The sequence below is a fragment of the Poeciliopsis prolifica genome, unplaced genomic scaffold (genome assembly GCF_027474105.1).
Source record: "Poeciliopsis prolifica strain line A6 unplaced genomic scaffold, Auburn_PproV2 SCAFFOLD007, whole genome shotgun sequence".
NCBI lineage: Eukaryota > Metazoa > Chordata > Actinopteri > Cyprinodontiformes > Poeciliidae > Poeciliopsis > Poeciliopsis prolifica.
The window spans coordinates 16988743-17001921 of record NW_026562382.1 but is presented as its reverse complement, the minus strand read 5'-3'; the positions used below and the strand labels follow the sequence as shown (position 1 = coordinate 17001921).

Sequence of the window (13179 nt, the reverse complement as noted above, 5' to 3'; positions counted from 1 at the left end):
TAATGCTACCTTTGAATTTGTTTTTCTTTGCTTCCAAATTATTGTAATTGACTCATGCAAATCCAATATTTTTTTTGCTTTCTTTTATGAGTTGAATCAGAGTAAAGAGAGCAGGTTAAAATAAAAATCAATATGAGCTTAAACTGTTTTAGCCAAAGCATTCAATATAAATCAATCAATCAATAAAATTTTATTTGTATAGCACATTTCAGCAGCAAGGCATTTCAAAGTGCTTTACATCATAACAAACACAAAAACACAAAGTCATGCTTAATGTATAGCATAAGCAATACATTAAGTTAAGTTCCCTCATTAAATAAAGACCATAATTGGTTCATTTCAAACACTATTTTACATGTATGTTGATTCTTCTGATCAATATATTGCTCTCTTACAGTACCTGTTTTATAACTGTTTGCCCAGCAATTTTATGACATGATAGCCTGCCTGGTGTTATATTTAATAACGCCAGGTGTAAGGAGTAGGCTAATGTATGATTCAAAGTTTAAAAAGTTTCTGTGTAGCATAATCAGAAGATAAAAAAATACCAATAAACCTTCTAAAAGTGAAAGACTGTCGCTTCAGCAAATTATGACGATCACTACATATTCGGGTAAAGCCAGTCAGCAATGATTCAACTAAAGCCTTGTGGATTTTGTGCCATTGGGTATTTTCAATTGGCAGTGGAATGTAAAATGACTTGAAACCACAACATGTCCACTGAAATTCACAAGAGAGCCACCAAGCTTATGGTGCTAGCAGTATTGTTCATTCTAGCACTCTTTGATCATCTCCAGTTTGTATTTGAGATGATCAAAGGGATGCATTATCCTCAGATTTTTTTTTTCAACAATGAAGGTCCATAACGTTTATAAATTCAACAGCATCTAAGTCTGAGAGCCACAATGCTGTGTGCTTCTTTTTTTGCTCTTAAAACCATATTATAATCATAAGAGTTACCATCCTTGCTTTTGTCTAATCTAAGTTATGTTCATCCATTTTGAAAATTTTGGTAACGCTTTATTTGATGGGTTGTGAATGAGACAGTCATGACACTTTCATAAACATGACATAAAACCTGTTATGAACATGAGTAAGTCTTCATGAATATTTATGACTGTTGTCTAAAGCGTCACTTGGTAAATCATGACAAATGTGATACAAAGTTGACATTATTTAAAATGTCTTTTTTATGACAACTTCTCATTAACCAAAAAATTATGATCTGAGTATAAAAGTATTAATGATTAAACTTTAGCTTTAATAACATCAAGCTACATAATTTTTAAAGTTTAATCAGGAATATTTGTATTACAAATTTATGTCAGATTATAATTTCTTGGTTAATGTAAAGTTGTCATAACAAAGACATTTAGAATAATGTCAGCTTTGTATTAAGTGTCATAATTTACCAAATTACACTTTATGACAACAGTCATAAATATTCATGAAGATTTAATCATGTTAATAACAGGTGTTATGTCATGTCTATGAAAGTGTCATGACTGTCTCATTCATAACCCGTCAAATAAAGTGTTACCAAAATCTCGACCACTTCAGATACTGTAATTATTCCAGAAAATCCCCTTGCTTCTCTTCACTTTATGCTGACTTTTCTCTATTATCCTTCCTTCCCCGTCAGCCTTTAACCCTTGCGAAGCGAATGATGGACGGGGTCCCTGTTCACATCTGTGTCTCATCAATTACAACCGCACCGCGTCATGCACCTGTCCACACCTCATGAAGCTTTCAGCCAACAAACAATCCTGCTTTGGTGAGCAAGAACACCTTCCTCATTTTTTACGCTTTCAGCATGTGTTGTCCAAGTAAAAATGTAAGTTGCTGCCTTTTATGCTTCAATTCTTTCTTTTGGCAAATTTTGAATTTCGCTGTTAGTGCAGCTTCACCTGCATTTTACACCAGAAATCCTCAAAAGACTCTCAAATGGTTGTTTTATTATCTCACCAGCGCTGAAAAGGTTTCTTCTGTATGTGCGACGCTCCGAAATCCGTGGTGTTGACATTGACAACCCCTACATGAACGTTATGACAGCGCTGACGGTGCCAGACATTGACGATGTCACAGTGGTGGACTTTGATGCTCAGGAGGAGAGAATCTACTGGGCTGACATCAAAAGTCAAACCATCAAACGGGTGTTCATCAACGGCACCCAGCTGGAGACCATCATTTCTTCAGGTGGGGCAGGCAGTCTTCCAGGGAGTCTTCTAAAATATCGCTGTGGAAATTCTGAATGGAGAACCAAATGAGAAAGTAATACTCCATACATGCTTTTTTTAACCAGATGTAAGATTTATTTATTTATAGTAATCAATATAATTGCAGGTAATTTGCAAAAATGTACGATGCAACAAATATTTGTATGCAATTTAAGATTTCTAAGTCTGTGTGTGCATTGTCTAGTCTAATCAAGATGAAAATCTCAAGAAATAATATGACTATGTACAACATAGCATGACTGTTTCTCATGATCTTTTGTCAGACATAGCAAACTGTCGGGGTCTGGCTTTAGACTGGCTTTCTAAGAACTTGTACTGGCTCAGTTCAGAAAATGACGAGTCACAAATCAATGTGGCTCGCTTTGATGGGTCCCTGAAGACGTCCATCATCCACGGCATTGACAAGCCAAGGTGCCTCGTAGTGCACCCTGCCAAAGGGTAAGTAGATTAGAGTACTGTGTGCATCTCATGAGTGCATTACCATCAGTGTATAGTGTAACAAAGAGTTGACTTGTACAAAAGAAAGATAGGAAGATCAAAGCCCTTTTGCAAAGACAAAAACGGCTTCGACATATCCATGCACACTTATTGACACTCCTGCTGATGGTGTGTAAAATGGCCTTTCTAAATTCATATTTTACTGCCACAGCAGAATCTCAGACTGAAGAATTTGTTTGGTGAAGACAATAAAAAAAATCTGTTCAGTACTCTCCACGTGTTTTCTTCTGATTTATACATTGTTGATATATAAAAAATATCCAGTTTTATTTCTATAGAACAATATTTATTTATTTGGACTATGATTTTGGATATTTATTCTGCTTAAAGACCCAATCAGAATCAATTTTCCATTTTTGTTTCCGTTTTTATCAGATAGGAAGAGAAATAGACCCAAAGCATTACAGATTGTCCACCGTGCTTAGCAGGTCTTTTTCTTTTTTTTTCAGATTTCAGTGTTGTCTAACAACAGCATAATGTTCCAATTGAAGTTTGACACTCCAATTAATTCACAAATGTCAAGTATACATTTTAAAAGTTAATTCAGTTACATATGGAATTCTTGTTTGACAGAAATAATTTTTCTTCAACCTGAAACAGTCATTAAGGGTTAAATTTTTCTACAATTTTCAACATACTGCTCTGTCTTATTTCTGTTCAAATCTAGGCTAGCCAGAGATTATAAGGCGGATTACTTACATTTTTTTAATGTTTGTGCTGATAAATATTTAAAATAACAATAGAAAAAGAAAATAGCATTTTTAAAATAATGTTTTTTTTTTTTTTTTTTAACTTCATGTTGTTTAGAACCTAACCAAATTGCTACCTCACCTTTCTTCTGTCATGCAGGAAAATCTACTGGACAGATGGAAACACTATTAACATGGCTAACATGGATGGGAGTAACAGCAAAGTCCTCCACCAGAATCAGAAGGATCCCGTAGGTCAGTGGAAGATTATACAGTGAATAAACCAAAACTGTCTATTTACTTGTAGATCACTTACCATTAATAAATTTTACTGAATTAGGGATAATGGACATCGATGTGGTTGCACAGCTTTCCAAGGATCAATGCATTTGTGTTTTGTACTGTGACATGGCAATGTTTGATAGGATATAATAATGCTCTGCAAACATATTAGTTCTATAAAAAATATCACACAATAAATTAATAAATTGATAGTCTATACAATTGAGATTAGAATATAATGAAATAAACTTTTTATTCATTACAACTGATGCATGTAGCAGACAGCATTTCAGAAGTTTAAAAAACGTGTTTTATAGGTTTTATTTTTGTTTACTTTTATTTAGCCTGTAGGTTTTTTTTATTTTTTTTTTTGGATAATGTTACTTCTAGTGTTAATTAAACTTTCTAGAGCATCTATAACTCCCTTTATTGTCACATATTTCAAAGTGCTGACATTTGACCACTGTGGTCCTTGTATTTTTTCAAATTTCAAGGACGAAGAGCTGGGTTATAATTATATAATATAATTATTGGCAAAATAATTAAATCTGCCATGCTTGTTTTGAAATATAATGCAGACAGAGATTCCCAATGACTTGAGCTCAATGCGGCTGACTTAATGACACATGCAGAAACACTCATGCATATGTACTGCTGCAGATTGTAGGGAAGGGACTCTAAGAAACTAAATTACTAAGAATTGTAAGACCATAAAAAAATCATGTGTCCTCAAAGAACACCTATGCCAGTAATCAACATTATTAGTTTTTCTAAAGGAATCGTGGCAGCCCTATTGTATTTTGTTGTCGGCTGACTAGATCAGAGGTTTTAAGTGTTTTATAAATGAATATTTATTTAGTGACATATTCGTTTGAATATTACCACAAGATTTGGAAAGCACTTTTTAAGCCATTAAGTTGATCTCTGTTGAAGGTGTAATATCATCTGGATTATTACTTTAATTCTGTAATTCAGGTCAAAGCCAGAAAGGATGGAAAATGAATGTGATACACTCCCAGCGTCTTTAAATTATATGGATATTTATGCTAACCACCTATTGTAAGATATTAGTTTCACAACATAATGGGAAATAATTTGTACAATTTTGTTAAGCGTTAATTTAGATGTTGCAGTGAACTTCAAACTGATACAACAGTGTCTTGTGGAAACATGTTGTGAATCCACAGAGAAGATGTTTAATAAAGGTCCAGTGAGTTTTTATTACTACTTCATTAGTAATTAAGTAGTAGTTACTTCATTACTACTTCATTTTTATCCATTTCAGCTTGTTTATGAGAGCTTTGCTCTCTTCAGCTGTCATTGGAAGCAAGCAAATTGTTTGACTGTAAACTTCACATAATCCATGGTTAAATGTGCAAATGTAAAAGCAATCAGCTGGTCTTCATCTGTAGAAGTTGCTGTTACATGTAGCTCAAGGTCAAACTTTTCATTTGTCACATGGCACAGCTTTGTCTCTGCCGCAGTTCTTCATTCCCCTAGGCCTGTCAGCCATGGAGATACCAGCATGCTCTGTATTTCACTGGTTTCATTTATGATTATGGGGTAGACCTGGGGACAAGAGTAAATTAATGATGCATTGTGACTGTGAATCTGCCAGACATAAATCCAACACATGGTGCGAGACAGTGAAATGTCCGGAGGTACACAATTGAAATTGCTTTCAGCTCCAAACATTAACTGGGATACTGTTTGGAAAGAAAAAACAAAAACATCAGTTGGCCAGGAAATGGATTGAAAAGCAGTCAGCTCTCATTCTTGTTCATTTTTCATGCCAGCTGGAGCTCTTTTTGAATGCTCCCCCATGTAGACATGTGAGGAAACACAAACATTTTTATTAGTCATACTCTAAACAGGTACATAGGAACAATAGAATGTAAAATAAATAAAAAAAATATGCTGATAATTCAGCTCTGACTGCTGCCACTGTAGAGCTATTCTACTTTTTTCTTCTGTACATTTTCCAAAAATAACATTGTTCACAAAAACCCTGATGTAATTTATTTAAAATTATGTTATTTTAAGTTATATTTATTATGATTCAGCTTGACACATCAGCACATGTATGTAAAATATATACATAAAAAAATAATATATTTGGCCAGAACAGCAGATAGATGAACATCTATCTGCTTTGTGATGTCCATTCCTATATCTTGGCAACGTATAGTGCACTGATTTAAAATGTTGCTCTCTCCATCTATACGTCTCCCAGGTCTCTCAATAGACTTCACTGCCAACAAGCTCTACTGGATAAGCTCGGCCAATGGCACAATCAACAGGTGCAATCTGGACGGCGGTGGGCTGGAAGTGCTGGAACCTCTAAAGAGGGTGCTAGCCAAAGGCACAGCTCTGGCCGTAATGGGTGAGTGAATCTCGTCACAAGTCTATCAGATTGCCACAGAGGATTATTCAAAAGGTATGAAGAGATTAAATGTTTAACCAGATAAGTGGGTAGACTAGAGTCGCTTAGGGAGTCCTAGCAACAATTGTGCTTCACTTTGTGCGAACTCGTCCAAGCACTAGATAATTAAAATGTATCACAGCAGTGATTGATGATAGATTTTCTCTCTCCTTTTATAATGAAAAGGTGGGGGGTGTTAATTACATGTTGATTCTTGCTATCATTGCTAAATCCAATGTGTCACACCATCCATCAATTGATGGGTATATTAGAATCAGCTTAAATGTACCAGTCCTAAATGATGTATCTTTCATGTTGTTGTACAATGGTTCTTCCTGACATTGTCTATTTAGTCCAACATCAAATGGGCAGCAGTAATGTTAAAATGCACATTTTTACAGATAAAGGAATAAAGCTAAATTCAGTCCAAACATTCATGAAAGAAAAGTGACTGAGATTCACAGGAGCACCCACAAACAGAAGATAGATAACAATTAAAATTAACAAGCTCTTTTTCTCACTGTCTTCTCAGAAACGATGGTGTATCAAATCTTCCAGAATAATGTTGGACATTTTCATTCTAATAAACATTTACTTAACATACATGATTAAAATAGGGTTAAAGATTAATATATGTGACATGTACACAGTATGAAAAATTTCAAGTCTTGAGAAATTTGTATAGCAACTGAAATTATATCTTCATTTTTGCAGTTTTATTTATGAATATTCAATCAAATAATCAATCAAATTTTATTTGTATAGCACATTTCAGCTACAAGGCATTTCAAAGTGCTTTACATCATAAACACAAAACACAAAGGCATGCAACATAGAATAAAATACCAAGGTTTTTTTTTTTTCCCTTTTCCTTCCCTTTCTTCCCCCTTCCCTTTGTCACGGAATTTAAGCGCCTGTTACCGCCGGACTCCGCCGTCCGTTTAACCATGGGTATTCGCCGGGCCCCGTTGCCCGGCGAATACCCATAATAGACTTCAATTTAGTGTCTTCCAACCAAACATTTTCTTTTTTGCAGAAAATTAGGAAACTCTTTCTCAAAAGACAATAAATGAAATGTAAAAGGACCATCAAATTTGACAGAAAATGTTTTTTTTATTATTTTGCTAAAAATAGGTTTATAGAATGTTTTTACCTTTTCCATCAATCAATGAAAAGAACTGTCGTTAATATAGTGTCATTCAAACATTTCTAGAATTATTTGCCAGCATTTCACATGTTTCTGTAGGTGTTTTTGATTGTAAAAAGTCACCTTGTCATTGCTTTAATATGTAGGTCCACACATTCTGATCAAAGTCAAGACTCTGGCTGGGCCACTGCACATGAAAAGTGCCTTAATTGATAAGCAGAGCAAGTTTGCTTGTTGAAAAACTAAAAATGATGTAAATATCAATCCGACATGGATTTGAATATTTCTTTGTTAAACTGTACTTTAGATTTTATTAAAGGTTTTTAACATTTCCTAAATTCCAGGATCTTGATGTATTTATATTTTTGTATTAGCAGTAAATGTTCTGATGTAGGGGTTTCCATCTAAAGTATTTGAAGCAGGCATCGTGGTATTTGACCATAATTGGAAAATGTTTAATTCTCATGTATTAATACAGGATTTCAGCAGATTATTTCGAGATCATTGCAGTCCCTTGGAGATCACACTTCCAGAATAAATGTGCAACCATAAACCATAATAATAGATTAGTTTGTCCTTTCACATCATCTTCATCGATCCGACAAAATCAGAGCCGTGTGTTTTTGAAATTGTGCCACTGGGATTAAGGAACCGAGGGTGTTTGCTTACAACTCATAAGCAAACATCCAATATGCACATGACATTTATGACAGACTTCATGTGATTTTCCTGTCTGAGGGGAAATCCCACAGGACCTAACTCTGTGTTTTTATCCTCATGCAGCCTCTTTAGATGCATTCAGGGCTTTAAATACAAATATAATGTCAGCATTTATGATCTGCATCAGATTCGGCTGATCAGCATGTTTCTCAGATCAGATCCCACTCTGCAATTTTTAAGAAGTCACAGTGGTGAGGTTATAGAAAAGTTTGATAAATTTAAAGAGTCAGACATATTGTGTTTGAAGTCTGTTACAATAGGGTAAAGCAATTATTCATAGAGGAAAATAAATAGTTTAAAAGTATTTAAAGTTTTGATAATATTATTTATGGCACTTATCAGTTTAATTTTAGTAAGCGTAAAGTAAATTCATCCATTAAATTTAGAAACATTTTTCTGGAGTTAGTCCTGGAGAATACTATCCCTTAATGCTATTTTATTCTTTATAGATTTACATGATATAACAAGGTGAGATTATCTGATGTGGTTGCATGTCTCCAATTAGCAGCTTAACATAAAGGGTTGTCTAAAATCTTGACCTCATTAAGAATAACACGTGCTATTCATTTAATCTTCATACTATGATTAAATTCTTCAAAAATGTTGAAAATATGCAGTTAAATATGGCATGGCAATCAATGAGTAGGTTCTCTGTATAGTTTCCCAAATACAGTCTTAATTTTGAACAAAAGGCTAAAACAGTGGTTGCAAAAAAATATTACTGGTTTTTTTAGAGTTTTTTGAGGAAGTACCACTTTTCAGTTTGTGGAATGAAATCTTGTTGCTACGTTCTGTAGCCTACTTTCTTGAAGATAGTATAAAATGATTTTTCTTGAATCCTACAACACATTTCCCTCTCAATCTTTTGCTTTGAAGAAGAGTTTGTGTTACTTAAGCCAACATAAAGTGCAACTGTGCACAAAGGTTGCCCAGAGTATTATGTTACCATTTAGACCTTTTAAGAACCTATAAAATTTGGACAGATTGTGCTTACACAAGAAAAACAAGACCTCAAAGTCAAGGGCTCATTGAAATGAACACTTACAACACAGCTGAGATAATTCAATTTTACACTCAGATGCATCTAACCTAGTGTAATTTTCGACATGGCAACAGTTTCTTTGGATCCACTCTATGTTTGTAGACTTCTGACCTTCTCAGCATGTCATACAGCATGTCTTGGCAAGCTAAATGAAATCTCATCTCGTCGGGAGACATCCCAATTCTCAAGAATTGAGCAATGTAGAAGTCATTTACACACTGTGCCTGTCCACATATCTGTCTGACTGTCGATCCATCTGTAAATAATAAAAGACTGTTGTCAGGCTGATGCTTTGTGCTTCGCCGATGTATGCTATTAATCTTGACAGGCCCTTGCTTCCTGCGTGGAGGGTAACTGTCAGCATGTGCAGACTGCATTAATTACAGTGTTACAGAATAACAGCCTTGGCAGAACTGAATTTTTCCTCTTTATTAGCTGGTAGCAACCTCCAATAAAAAAACAAAACAAAGCGAAAACAGATCTGGTGGTTCATTTTCATAAGCATTCTTTATAGCTAAGACTTGAGGGTGAAGGACCTTCGAGACTTCATTATTACATTTCACAAATCTGAGTGAGAATATGAGGTGACAGAGACTAATGGCGTGGTTTCCTCACAGAAGCAGGTACAGCAAAACACTGGAATGATGTCCTCAGGTCTCCATCAATCACAATTAATGACTAATTTTACCTATGTTAGGGAAAACTAAATAGTCTTAGAGTCAGCACTCGACTGTGTTTTATTTTTTTGAGAAAAAATGATTCATTTCACTGGTTTTGACTTTTACCAGCACGAGTATATACAGAAGATTTCACATTTACTTCTTATTTAATAATAATTGGATAATTGGATTCTGTCAGCCAGAACAGATGTTAAGGTTTCACAAATTTACGATGCACAGATATTTTTCCATTCCTCCTTTCCATTAATGTCTTTATTATAAAAAGTATCAAATTTTTAGTGATTTATTTATCTTTCCATAATGTATGATAAAACAAAGCTTTTGATGAAGTATTATTTTTGTACTTGAAGTGGCAAAAGTCCTGTCACTTCTTTTGATTTGAAGCAGTGCAGCGCCTTACCAAAACAATGTGCGAGTCCTTTCTCAGAAATGTCATAAAAACTGTTGAGTCCTTGAATCCATAGTTGCTGCACTGGCTAAAGGATGGCAATAGTCACTACCACTTTGGCCAGAACAGCAGCTGGCTATCATGGATGCCAGGTGGATCAAGATTTTAGGCCAAAGATGTCCAACAGATCAGGGACATACAGAAATTCAACTTTTTCAGTTGAATTCAGAAATGCTATTTAACTGCCTACTGGTTAGTCTATCTGAAATCTGATGAACTGGACAAAAAAGGAACATTATTATTATGTTTGCATATCAATAATGCCTTACAAAAGTATTCACACCTGTTTAATTTTTTCACAATTAGTCACAGTATAACTACAAAATTGGGGCAACATTTGGGGTTTCATGTCATCAAAGAACACAAAGTAACACATATTTGGAAAGTAGAAGAAAATGGATACATGGTTGTTCATGTTTATTCAAGTGTAATATGCTCATGGATTCAGTTTCCTTTCTTCAATTTGTGAAGGCTACCAAAGTTTAAGGAAAGAAAGATAAAAATTAACCACAAGTATGGAAGTTTAAAGTAGAGTTATGTTATAAAACGATGTCCTAAACTGAATATCTCACGCAACATTGTTGAATGGAAAAGATATCGCACTAAAAACTGATCACAGGGACACAGGTACAGCTAAATAGAGGGCAGTCTTGGAAGAAACCCTACAAAAGACTTCAGACTGGGATAACAGAACATCGACCCTAAATTTACATCGACCCTAAATTTACAGTCAGAGCTGTAATGAGATTTAGATCGAAGCACATTCATGTATTAGAATGTTCCAGTCAAAGCCCAGACTCAGTCGATAAAGAATCTGTGACAAGACTTGAAAATTGATGTTCACAGATGCATCCCACCTGGCCTGAGTAGGCTAGAATATGAATGAGCAAAATTTTCAAGAGGTGGCAAAAACATATCCAAAGAGATTTGCAGCTTTAAGTGCAATGCATCTGTGATTCTGAAAAGAATTGATTCCAGGGGGCTGAATTTGTCCACACATAAGAATATGTCTCACACTTCTCAGATTTTTATTTATATAAAAAATAGGAAAACCATGTATCATTTTACTTTCACTGAACAATTAGGCTTTATGCTCCTCTGCAGTTGGCCAGGAAGTTTCCCCTTCATTGTAATCATCAAAGGACTGCTTCGATAGTTCTAGTTTTGACTCACTGATAATGTGCCATCAGAGAGACTATTGTTTCTGCTCAGGGTGGATCACTAAAGTGATGCACACTGTGCATCACTTATGTGATCACTTTGTGATGCACACTGAACAAACCTATCATTATGAATTGTGTTAGTGTTTTAATAAAGGTTCATTCAGTAGGTGGCCGTTTTTTTGAAAATGGTTAATTCAGAACTCTGATTTACTGATGATATTTGATACACAGATAAAGGGGGAAGTGGCGCATAAATTCAACCAGTAAGAGAAACCTCCAATATGGAGTAGTGATAATGTAGGGTCAAATGTTCAGTCCTAATGAAGGGTTCTTGTTTCACTCTGCAAACACACCTTGATGTTGTCTCCTGTTGGTTGCCAAATGGTGTAATTACAGAACTACTGGAAACACAAGGTCAACCCATGCAGGTGTTTAGGCTCTGTAATAATTGAATTGCCTTGAAGGCTTCCATTTCGAAGGTGTGAGTGATCCATCAGCCTTGGCTTGTCTTTGATCAAACAAGCTGTTGAAGTGGAAATTGAATATGATGTGCCACAAGCGAACAATCACATCTCGACAGTGGTTCCTGTGGCATCAAATTAACACAAGGTGCAAAGCTAATCTCAGCCAGCATGCCCTCTGGGGCGTAATGTTTTGTAAACTGCGTGTAGACTGTCACTCTTCTTCATGTGCACTTGACTGATTTTTGGAAATGCTGCATATATTCGACTTTAAGGTTAGCATTCACACTCAAGCACTCAGTGCAAAGAGGAATTGCTCTTCTAAGTGCTTCTATGTTTGTCTGCTTTGCTGTTTTTGTGATAAATCAAAAAGTGAGGGAGGTTAAAAGAATGCCTGATTGAATAGTCTAAAGAGGAACAAAATGATGCTAATCTCTATAGAATTTAACGTGTCAACCACAGAAATGTTCTTCATTTTAAATTGGTTGCAACAATAACCCTGAAGGATATTCCACTGCACTCACTTAGTTATTTGCCAAAGAGTGCTGCTTGGCCTGGTTGAATTAGAGAAAAACATAAAATGAATTGTTCTTTTAAATTGCACTGCATTAAAGAAAGGAGTAATTTACTGAATGGTTGCTGCTATTCCTTAGCTGCGTAGTTCTTCTGCGCCTTCTCAAGGTCTCCACAGAAGAGTGGTGATTGGTTCATAATCCAGGGTTGTTTTTTGTGTCTGATTTAGATTTCTTTATATTAATATGGCTTTCCTTTTTCAAAAAAAAAAAAAAAACTTTTTGAATTTGTCCACACATAAAAATATAATTTTCTAGGCATCATTTTCCCACCGACAGTTTCACTCCTTTGCAGAAGCATTCATATTTTCTCCATCTCCATTACACTATGTAATGCTTAAGGTCCAGCATACAGTGAGAAAGAGACAATTAACTCTTTGGTACTTTCTGCTTTATTTTGAACATTCCTGTCAGGTCAGAGTTGTCCTGAGGAAAAAGGTAGGATTCATTGATAGACTCGATTGGCTGAGGGTCAGAGGGCTGTTGTGGGTGTGTGTGTTTTTTAGAGACACACTTAGCACTAAAGCTTCCTACTTAGCCTCAGGGGACTTTGTTTTCTGTCACAGAGAGGCAACCAGTGAGAGTAGAGATGTTAAAACATTATGACGCATAACAACTGCAAGTACATGTTCTCAGTTGAACTGGTGCAAGAGGCATCTATCTGTTGACATGGGTTGAATATCACTGTCTTACCCACTCCCTTCTTTTGTCGAGGTTTGTGAAAAGCTGCTGTAGAAGAAACTGAACATCAATGGGAGTATGATTCAAAGCAACTGAAAAATGCACATGTCATCAGCAGCTAGCAAGTGAACCTAGCA

The 13179-nt window shown here is 35.3% G+C and overlaps 1 protein-coding gene across 1 annotated transcript in view; it reads left to right on the top strand.

Annotated features, from left to right (window-relative positions):
* The window catches only part of lrp1bb (low density lipoprotein receptor-related protein 1Bb), a 282327-nt gene that overhangs the window by 175629 nt on the left and 93519 nt on the right, over positions 1 to 13179 (top strand). Inside the window, exons 28-32 of the mRNA XM_055031925.1 lie at positions 1643 to 1774; positions 1969 to 2196; positions 2501 to 2675; positions 3585 to 3679; positions 5940 to 6089. Of these exons, the coding sequence (XP_054887900.1) occupies positions 1643 to 1774; positions 1969 to 2196; positions 2501 to 2675; positions 3585 to 3679; positions 5940 to 6089 (780 nt within the window). The remainder of the gene's footprint in view (positions 1 to 1642; positions 1775 to 1968; positions 2197 to 2500; positions 2676 to 3584; positions 3680 to 5939; positions 6090 to 13179) is intronic.